The sequence below is a fragment of the Micropterus dolomieu genome, linkage group LG20 (assembly GCF_021292245.1).
Source record: "Micropterus dolomieu isolate WLL.071019.BEF.003 ecotype Adirondacks linkage group LG20, ASM2129224v1, whole genome shotgun sequence".
Classification (NCBI taxonomy): Eukaryota; Metazoa; Chordata; class Actinopteri; order Centrarchiformes; family Centrarchidae; genus Micropterus; species Micropterus dolomieu.
This window is the reverse complement of record NC_060169.1, coordinates 16,005,667-16,017,004: the sequence shown is the minus strand read 5'-3', so window position 1 is coordinate 16,017,004 and position 11,338 is coordinate 16,005,667. Positions and strand designations below refer to the sequence as shown.

General features: G+C 38.2%; 1 protein-coding gene across 4 annotated transcripts in view; it reads right to left on the bottom strand.

The window, feature by feature from the left end:
- lgr4 (leucine-rich repeat containing G protein-coupled receptor 4) overlaps window positions 1-11,338 on the bottom strand; it is a 40,873-nt gene that overhangs the window by 15,047 nt on the left and 14,488 nt on the right. For all 4 annotated transcript variants that reach the window (XM_046032023.1, XM_046032024.1, XM_046032025.1 and 1 more), the window contains 2 exons: window positions 7,619-7,690; window positions 5,055-5,126 (listed from right to left, as the gene is read on the bottom strand). In XM_046032023.1, the coding sequence (XP_045887979.1) occupies window positions 5,055-5,126; window positions 7,619-7,690 (144 nt within the window). The remainder of the gene's footprint in view (window positions 1-5,054; window positions 5,127-7,618; window positions 7,691-11,338) is intronic.

The following is an 11,338-nucleotide window of genomic DNA, read 5'->3' as shown; positions in this document are numbered from 1 at the left end:
TGCAGCCATTTTCCAAAAATCAAAAAAGTTCATTTTATTTCTCAGTAATGTACACTCAGCACCCCATCTTGACAGAAAAAAACAGAAATGTAGAAATTTTTGCAAATTTATTAAAAAAGAAAAACTGAAATATCACATGGTCATAAGTATTCAGACCCTTTGCCGTGACACTCATATTTAACTCAGGTGCTGTCTATTTCTTCTGATCATCCTTGAGATGGTTCTACACCTTCATTTGAGTCCAGCTGTGTTTGATTATACTGATTGGACTTGATTAGGAAAGCCACACACCTGTCTATATAAGACCTTACAGCTCACAGTGCATGTCAGAGCAAATGAGAATCATGAGGTCAAAGGAACTGCCTGAAGAGCTCAGAGACAGAATTGTGGCAAGGCACAGATCTGGCCAAGGTTACAAAAAAAATTCTGCTGCACTTAAGGTTCCTAAGAGCACAGTGGCCTCCATAACCTTGGCCAGATAATACTTTCCGTACCCACTGTATGCTCCTCAATCAAATATGATTTTAAATACGCCTAGTAAAAAAAAGTAGAAAATCAAGAAATCCTAATTATAGGCCAACTATGGGAAACACTGCTTTCACCACCACCCCCTTCACCACCAAACAAAGCAGTCACTCCCGACTTTTTAACTAATATCATATTCAACAGCAGCAAGGACTGTGGATTTTAAATAGCATTTAGCCTAGGCCCCACAACCCTGTACACAGGATAAGCGGTTGACGATGGATGGATGGATTTAGCCTAGGCCTAACGTTTCTTAACGCCAGCAGCTGAAATAAAAAAATAAAGCAAGTAAATCCCGACTTTTAAACAGCTGTATTTCTGCACATCTAGCTTATTTATAAGAGCAGTCTTCAGTAGTTACAAAACTTTACATTAACTCCCGAGAAGTCCAAGCATCAGGGACGTTCTTTCCACAACTGTAAGTAGCTACTGCCATTATTGTGTTACAGTCTAAGATGCAAAGAAAATTGTCGTCTAGTGTAAACCAGCAAAATGCTTTCAACCGCGAACATTTCTACATCCGATTTATTGAAGCACAGCATTGTGAAACCTACAGAAAGAAACTCCAGCAGCTACTTTCCTCTCTCTCCCTCGTTCTCATTTCTTCCTTTAGTGTTTGGCTATCAGCGGACATGAACAACAAAGTCCGGTGACACTGTGCTGCCGCAAAGTCGTGGATTCACGCCAAGGATGGTGCGTTCAGTAATGAGTAACGCAGCGTTACTTGTCTTAGTAACTGTAATAACAGTACTGTTTTAGAAAAGTAATTAGTTACACTACTTAGTTACTGGGAAAAGTACTGCTTATAAGTTTGTTTATGCAATGACCAGCACCTAAGTTTGATGTGCATTCACCGGAAAATTCTTGCTAATTCCCTATTACCCATTATATACCACTGAAAATAGTGGTGTTTACACCTAACACGGTTCCTCTCAAAGCAGAGGTGCTCCTCTCATGTACTACAAACTCTTCTGGACTCATCTGATTCTTGGTCATTACAAACATCTTGAGACTTTCAAGTTTGAAAAAAGACCACTGCAGCTGTCTAACTCTTAACTTTTACCCTCACTTCTCAGAAATACTGACATACCCGAAATCCTCCACTTAGGCCAACTTAATTGTTCAAGTGACCGAAACACATCGTGACATGAATGTTTATTTGGCTGCCATGGTAAATTAAATATGTTAACATTTTCTAACTGGTGATTAGGACTTAACGATTTGGAAAAAGTATCTAATTGCCATTATTTTGGACTGATATTACAATTGCGATATGATTTGAGATAATAAAGAAAATGATTTTGATGATTTTGACATCATTATTCTCACTGAGAAACATTAAAATGATTATTTATTTATTGTTTCTTTGAATAGGGACAGATACAAAAAACATAGATTATTACATAAAAAACAATCCGATGCCTGTATCACAGTGTTTATAGCGTGTGATTTTTGCAGGGATCTATACCTAACAAAGATGTTTTCTTAAGTGAATGATGTGTCTGTCAGGACATCTATGGTGCATGACAATCTTTCATTTAAAATTGTATTTGAAACAGATATCAACTTTTACAAATATTGCGTCTCCTGCCATTTGAAAATTTCGCGACTGTGATTTCAGTAAAATTTCAATTAATTGTTCCTAATTGGTGCCTTCACAAAATGCAGGTAACATATTAGAGCAATGCTTGTTTCATGTTGTGGATATTCTGGATATTAAACTAATATATATATATATATATATATATATATATATATTTTCTAATCCAAACCCATGTTTGTTCACCCTGCAAACCAATTAAATTATGATCAGAACCCAATAGTTTGGCGTTTAAAAGTAAAAAAATATATTTACACAGTATTATGAATGCTCATGTGTTCTTTTCACCATCACCACACTGTTTTCTCCTGCTATCCACCCTCACCGAGTGTCTCGCCCTCCCTCAAAATTCCTCAAGTGTCTGGGTTGGAAGAAAAACAGCCCTGATTGACATTTTGCTCTCTAAGGCTTTAAACAAACCACGTCCTGGCTCTGCTAGAGTATATTACTTTAGCTACAGACCTTAAAACCCTCACAGAGAAAAAACATCTGTTAAAGAGAAAGAAGAGAGGCAGAAAAAAAGAAGATGGGAAGCAAAGGACACGGGGAGGGATATAGAGAGGTGATATTAGCTGAAAGCTGGACTTTTGGCACATTTCTCCAGCTGGATCCATTCCTCTATTAGTCCCTGTCAAGCTCAGAGGCACAGGGGTGGAGGGAGGTCACACAGATAGATCCATGTGCATATTATGGTTTCAATAACATTGACATTCAGAAGTCGTACAAAAACACCGCCAAGACTAAGTGCGAGTGAAGCAGGAAACGCAAGGAAACACTCAAGCTCCTGGAAAACCCAAAAATTGAACATAAAATGAGAAACATTAGCTGCAGATCTGCTTAATAAGACTGACCTACATTTGTATAGGGCTATTGCTGCACAACCAGCACTGCAGCAGGAGTTAAAGGCGGAATATGCAATTCTAATCCATGTCACATCATCATAAACTTAATACTAGTTTCAGTGAAAACGCAAAAATCTACTAATCACAAATCCTACTGCAATCATAATATCTGTCAATATTGGACAAATTGAAATGGCAAGCCATTCAAATAGTTGTCGAAACATCTCACTATGAACCACAAATGTTAACATGGATGATGGCACTAGAGGAAAATTCAGAGATCAACAAAGTCAGTGGGATTCATCTGCTTGGGTCCATGAATGTCTGTGCAAAATATCATCTCCAAACCATCTAACAGAACAGGAAAATGGTGGCCCAACCTACCGACATAACAAGTACAACACTCTCATCCTCAACACAAGAATTTTAACAACTACCAGAAAGAATTAGGATAGTCCAAGCCAAAGCACTGATCTCAATTCTACATAAACTTTTAGTGCATCTCGTCTGTCATTTACACTGAGAAATCAGTCCCAAGTGACCTCAAATTAAACTTCATTGTTGCTTATGGATCCATTTTTGCATAAATTTGTTAAGCAAATCTTTAGCATCAAACGTTTAGATCTTTACATAAATTAGTAGATAGTACTCCTATCGCTGTTTCTTTTTATCTTTATCTTTGTGAGTAACTGTCTACAATGTGGCTGTTAGTTAGGCACAAACACTATGAATTTCACTTTGGATAGTAGTCTGTTAACACACTGCAGTACTTTCTCTGACAACAGCACTGATGACTTTAGTGCATCTTCCTGTCCAGGAATTCGGGACAAAATAGCTTTCTCATTAACTGCAACTTATAGAGAAAACGGGCTATTCATATACCTCGCTAACACGGCTGGTGTGACATTATAGCTTGAGGCTGTCATAGTAGAGTGATTCTTATATAGAGACATGAATGACTGCTTTTTGCAGCAGCACCACCACCTTTTGATCATTTACATGTTCCATCAGCAATTCAAAAGGGACATTTTTCAGTCCAAAGCCAAGGCTGTAGTTCTTCTCCTGGTAGGCCATGTTTGGCAGTTTACAACCAATTGAAACTACATTTATCTTGGGCACTATGATTTCTGCGATATGGAAAACACAGACGCAGTCGTGGAATTTGATAATTAACATGACATCTACTGTAAAACGCAGAAAATTGTGGAATCAAAATGTGGAAGCAATTTATAAAAATCTGAAAAAAACGATGCTATGTTTTGGTGTAATTTACGGGCACACTGCTTCTGTCCTCTGCTCTCTGTGTTGGTGTTCCATCGAGGGCAGGGCTCAGCGCCTCATCCACACACACTCAAAGACGCACAGCGTGCTAACAAGAGCTCATCACTTCAACAAACTCACAAAAGTGGCAGATCTACATTGGCAAATCCAAGAAGCACGTTTGTTAAATACTTTGTGGCTCTATGGGTTAGGTATTCCATTGGAAAAAAATTTTAAACTATGTCTGGTTAAGCTTCGTAAACAAGGAAGAGCATCGCCCAAACATGAGAGTAGCCTACGTCAGACCCACTTCCTACTGTGTGTTCAGTCAGCATATGGAGGCTGTCCTGCAGTAGATCCGTGGTAAGAAATTGTAGTCAAGTAATAACCTATTAAATAGTATAACAGTATTTCAATATCCTACTGTTGCAATGCACGTGTTGTGAATTGTCCCCATAAATAATTGCACATACATGTTTAATATTTCTGTATGCATATTTGCATGATACATAAAATTCATTGACATTCATTAGATTTATTATTTTTCCTTATTGAATTGTTAAAATTGTATTCATTCACAACATGATGATACACACACTCTAATGACAAAATGTTCTTACATCATAAAACACATCATTACATTAATCCAACAGAATGTATGACCAGTACAGTGACATTGACAAATAATAATTACATTCTCTACTGCAATAGCATTGAGTGTTTTCTGGATACTTTATGCAGGACAGAAAAGCCCTCTTGAAATTCAAACCTCTTTAAGCAGACAATACCCTGCATGTGTGTGTGTGTGTGTGTGGCAGATGACTTACAGAGACTGGAGAGACTGAAGGTTCTTCAGGGCTGCACTGGGTACAGTCTTCAGCTGGTTATTCTGGAGCATCCTAGAGTTAAAATGGCAACATGAAGATTTCAACACAACTCAGAACACCTTTTCTTGCGTCATAAACAAAAACAATATGTATCCATATACACATTTAATGCTAAATATGTTAGTGAGCTTTCTGATGGTCTACACTGTGCTGTTGTTGTTAATGTGGATCCACACTGGTTATTAGGGGTGGGTGATATGGCCCTAAAATAATATTTTTTGTTTAGAATAGCAGTTGAGCTCTCCTCGTACTCAACTGAGTGCTTCAGCTTTAGGTGGTGAAATAAGTTTGCTACTGTTGTCAGGGTTTTTCCTGAATAGCAAATTACCAGGCGGTCGCCTCTGTCAAAATTTGACGGGTGTCTTGGCAAATCCACAAAGTGCAATTATTGCTAGACAATAGTGTTATTTCTACCAATAATTGCACTTTGTGGATTTGCCATACAATAAAAACAATCACTAAAGAAAATGCGGTTGTTGTTTTAATATAGTTTTATATCGCCAGCAGGTGTTTAAAAAATGCCGGTGCAAATGGCAGTCAGCATTTGTGAATGCTGCTTTGTGCGCCTCTACATGTTTATCTGAACATCGTGCTGTACAGAGACTACAAAGTCGTGGTACTGTTCATATTTTAATAAAATATGCTTTCACATTATTTTACGATAATAGTTTGCATGTAAGAAAGCGTTTGCTTGAGCCAGTTGAAGGCACGGTACACATGCAAAGGTGTGCATGTGATCAGGATGGTACCACCTCCGCCTCATATTGAGCCAGGAGAAACCCTGGTTGTTACAGTCTTCTTACATATTATCGTGGTTTGTTGTACATATGAACTACCAAATCAATCCTGTTGGGAACCAACTGCTCCACCGTGGAGCAGGTAACAAGATTACTTTGACTTTCAGACATACTTTTTTCTCTCCAAAACTTTATTTAATTCACAAGATAATAACAGATTAAAGGCATCGTAACATGAGGTTTAACTTCCCCTTTCCTTCATAAAGCATATACCACAGCATTATGACAGATGTCAAATGCTACATATATGGGAAAATATAGACAACATAGGGATACTGAAAATAAATCATAAGTAAATAAATAGAAACACAGTGGGGTAGATGTCATGCACAATTTTGTAATGCATTTCTTTCAATTTGTTGGATACGCTTTCAGCCATTCTTTCTGTTGCAGTATGTAACTGTATGACATCATTATGTCAACAAGTTAAATTTTTTATTTTAGGTCTGCACATAACGATTATTTCTAAAATCTTAATCTAACAACTAATTTATTGATTATTCTAAAGTTTTTTTTTAATTACTTGTTTAATATAGCAATTCATTTATCAGAATTAATATAAAAAAACATTAAAAATTCATTATTTTATTAAATCACACTGAAAAAGAGACACAGCGCATTAGAATGATAATAGTGGCATATCTTCAAATTTGTCTAATTTCCACATCACTGCTGTGTTATGACATTAATAATAATAATAATAATAATAACAGATTCTATTTGTCAGATGCCGGATAAAACAAATACTGGACCTCAAATTTAAAAGGATTGCTGTGACACAGATTCATTTAAACACTGTATGTCAACTGTATTGGCACGCCAACACACGTTATGTAAATCGACATATTTTTGTAATCAACGTCAATGAATCGCCCCAGCCCAACTTAATTTCATGAGTATTTGATTCATTATGTAAAATTTGGTATTTGTAAAAGAAAACTGACCCAAATCTGAATGAATGGGGTTTGTTTGAGCTGCATGTAGTCAAAATACTTCCAAGTTGTTTTCACTTGTGTAGTTACAAGTAATAAAGTGAATAATTACTTGATATGATGAGCATATACAATGCCGCCACTTGTTTGTGTTTTCAGTCCTGTAACCAAGACTTCACCTGTAGATCAACAGGACTTTGAACTTTTGGCCCAGTACAGAATCAACAGGGCAGTGCTTTGTGTGTCGCTCAATGTGTTCGAGTCTGTGCAAGCACACTAGGGTGTGCTGCCCGATGTAAATTATGCAGAACTAAATTTTACACAGGGCTTGTATGCAATGCTCTTTTGGGGTTTTTCACAGCCACAGATGCTGTTGGGGCAGGGATGGAAAAGTGCATTTCATCTACACTATGTGGATGTAAGTTTAATGACTATATTTAGGGTGGCAATAACTGACAACGCCACAATGTTACCACAAACTACAATATTTACTCTCTCCACAGTGTGTGGAAAACTTCTCACGGTCACAGCCATAAGAGAGTGAGTGAGTGAGTGAGTGAAACAAACACACATACGTTTTTGATTACTTTATGCTTTAATTACTTGTTTAATGAAATGTATGGGGTTCATTGTTCTTATATTGTATGTATGATGCTTTGGCAATGTTGTTGTTACACATTCATGCCAATAAAGCTAATTTGAATTGAAATTGAGTGAGAGTGAGTAAGTGAGTGAGTGAGTTGATGGTGGTGGCAAGGAGGGTATATATGCTTACAAGACTTTGAGCTGATGCAGTCCAGACAGGGCCTCAGGGTGGATGAATGACAGGTCATTACCCGCAAGTCGTCTGTGGTGAAAGAAAGAGTCAAACTTATTTACTGGTAGTTTCTCAAATGTTTAAAAGCTACAGGGGAAGAATTTCTCTTCAAAAGAGAACATGCTAACAATATCAGTATATTTTATTTCCAAATAAAGCAGTGCATACATGGTGTTGAAAACGTCTTCGCATCCAGTGCCTCAGCAGATTAGGTTCCAACTCTGAAGCAAAACATGGGGCCTGAGGTGTCAAAGACATGTGTCTATGCCATGGTCTGTTGTCACTTCGCCTGTCACCCACAAGAGATTAGACTGTTCCTGGATATCCCCTCCACAGATCCCTTTCTGAGCCTCCCAAACGTCACCACTCAGTGCTCCATTTAGAGAGAACTAATTCACCCCTCAGAGGCCGACACAAGCAATGTAGCTTTGTAACATTTATCACTGGGCAGCTGCTTCAGTCCCTTCATGAATTACTTGAGGCTGAGGGGACACCTCCCTTTCCTGTTGCTAACAGGAAGTGTAGAGGAAATAAGGGTGTAAATAAGCATGGGACAGGTTGACTGGGACACATAGACCAAGTATACTATCTAGCCGGAGAGATTAGAAACAGATTTAACACTGCAATGTGAGTCACTCCAGGCTGAATTCCTTGCAACAAGAGCTGCTGAGGGCGAGCCTGAGAATCAAGGCTGACCGTGTTAGCAGACCACATACCCCTCACGCGGTCTCCAAACTGGTATTTTGTTTGTATTTTTTTAAATGTCACTGATTTAAGAGAGCTAGTCCACTGTAATGCATTTTTGTACCATGTTGAGTTAAGGTATGAATAGCTGTGAGTCACTGATGAGACAGATAGGGCTGAAATAGTTAGTTAATTACCTGTTCCATAAGCACAATTGCATGCCAGTGGTAGGCAAATAGCGGCCCGTGGGCCTAATTTAGTTCTCCAACAAAAATACTTGGTTCCCCAGCTAAAGTTGAAGTTTTCCCTTTCATAGTTTGCATCAAAACGTTTGCATAATGTTCCACAAATCTACTTTCCGTAACAATGGAAATACACAAGTTGTGTAAATTCCAATAACCATGACCTTGCTAAAAACAAATCTGATCCATGATTTGCATCTCAAACACAGATTGGTAGAAGTCTAACAGACACAGTGTGCTGATAAAGACAAACAAGTCACTGTTTATTGAGTGTGAATAACCCATCAGTTAATCTGTTAAGAGATTTTTTTGCCAATTAAGTTTAACAATAACATAAGCCACTATAACACTCACTAGCAAACAAAATGTCTCCGGACTGTAGATGTTGAGTGCAGCATCCAGATCGGGACTGAACCTGATAGAGGCATATTCTGATTGACTGGTATCGGCTACAGGAGCCCTAACTAGCCACATTTATCCTGCACGAGTTGTGTTACGTGTTTTGCTATCACAAGGTGGGTTTCCACACACCTGTTTTTATGAACAATTTCAATTTGTGCACAGAAACAGACTTGGCTGAAGTGGAAAAGTTGGTGTATTAATAAAAGCAAAATGCAACAAACTGCAATGTAAACAGACTTGATTTGTTATGGGAGACCAAGGTTGGATGTTAAGATATGGACACTCACCAGCTTTATAAAAAGGCTGTCAATGCAGGCTGACTTGGCTTTGAGACAAACCCATTGAATAACTTCCAAAGCTGAATTCCATAATTCTCCATACCACCATATCCACAAATCAATGTGAACATTTGTGTTTCTACTGAGACACAATTTGTTAAGAGGATGTCTTCTGACAGTGTTTTGAGATTAGATTGTAACACCTACCAATTCAAAATGACACCAATCCTGTCTGTAGCTGTTTAGTCATTCTTGTTAAAGTGAAACAGATAGTGACCCGTGTGGCTAATTCAATATAACTTTACTCCTTGAGAACTCACACAACCCAGAACCATCACCACCATCACAAGCCGCTAGCCACCACATGCAAACGGGATTTGACAAATCATTCAGATGTCCTTCAGGTTTCACAACATAAAGAGCTTCTCTTCCTCTTGCATCTTTCAGCAAATTCAGTACATGTCCCCCCAGGCTTCAACGAGGACGGAAGAATGTGCTAAATCTCGTTGTGGAAAGGCTAAATCCTTTCCTTGTGCAACACCACTCCCACAGGTCTACCTTTGTCAGTTGCAAATGCAGTGCACTCTGACAGAAGTAAAGGGCTACAAAAATGATTTGTTAAGTTTACAGAGAAAAAAAATTTTGGGTCTCAAATTTTGCTGTAACAATACAGTTTTATTTAATATTTGTGAAACTACTGTGCCAAAACCTAAACATGCACCCCTCCCCCACGACATGCTGCCACATGTACCTTTACACAACTTTTTGTACCACAATTGGTATAGGTATGATAAGCCTGTGCTTCAATCCCTATGTTCATGTTGGCAATGAAAATTTTCATAACGCAATTTTCATTGCGTTTTATGAAGTGGGAGACGCTTTTTCAGGTGCTTCCGATTCCCTAAATAAAAGTTTTTTCCCACTGACACTTCTGTAGCTTGGATCGGCAACATATGAAATATGCCTCAGAGTCTTGTCTATTGCGTCACGCATGGAGAGGAACTGGAACAGGAGTCGGCTGAGCTGAACTTTCAAATCCAAGCACCTACAAGCTAATTTTGAGCAGACATCTATGTGTTAATGTGAACAGCGTGAAAACAAATTTAAAAAACACTGGTGTATAGTTCCTCTTTAACTGATTATACTATAATTAAACAGGACAAACATAACAAACACTAAAAAAGGACCCCATATTTCAATATAGTTATTAGTACATTATTGTTATGAGATTAAAGGATAAATTATCCTGATATGGATTTCATAGCATATCATTCAGCCACATTACAGATTAAAAGGAGCAAGAAAAACAATATTTATTTATTGTGCACATTTCATGCAATACCATGCATGAGCTTTTACAAAATAGAAAAATGAAAAATAGACCGGAAACTACACAGTTGCAATATAATGAAAGTTAAGTAACTACAAAAAAAAAGAAATTTACAAAATCAACAAAATCGGTTAATCTAACAATAAATAAGTGTTTCTGTCAACAAAATGCAACACATTGACAACAGAAGACTGACCAGATGTCATTACCACAATTCCCTATGGATATATAGAGAGCTCATCTGTCACAGGTTATTTTCAAGAATAAAAACAAACAGCCAAGACGACAGAATACCTGTCATCACGTCTGCTGAGCTCTGTGGTGCCTTTGGCAAGGAAGAAAGAGAGCGGAGGAGATTGCGTGACTACGATGGAGGGAATATTCCCCCCTTGCCTCCGCTCCTGTGTGAGGATGGCCCGCTCTCTTTTCTCTCCCTCATCTCTTTCTTTGTCAACTCTTCCTCTCCCTGTCTTTGCCCTCAGGGCCCATACTCTGGTTCACTGACACTGCTGCAGCCCCTACAGCGAAAAAGGCACCCACTGAAGTTCAGTGAGACAAACCTGCAGATTTATTGCCTAGAATAAAATGTTGAACGAACACACGTATGAAATATGGGCTATATGTCAATCAAAATGCCTTCAAAAACACACACCCCATCCATTATGATGATCGAAGACAAGAAAGAAGAAGAGCCAAGACTGCGTGGGGTGTTTTTTAGCCTTGTTGTCATGGAAACCATTGT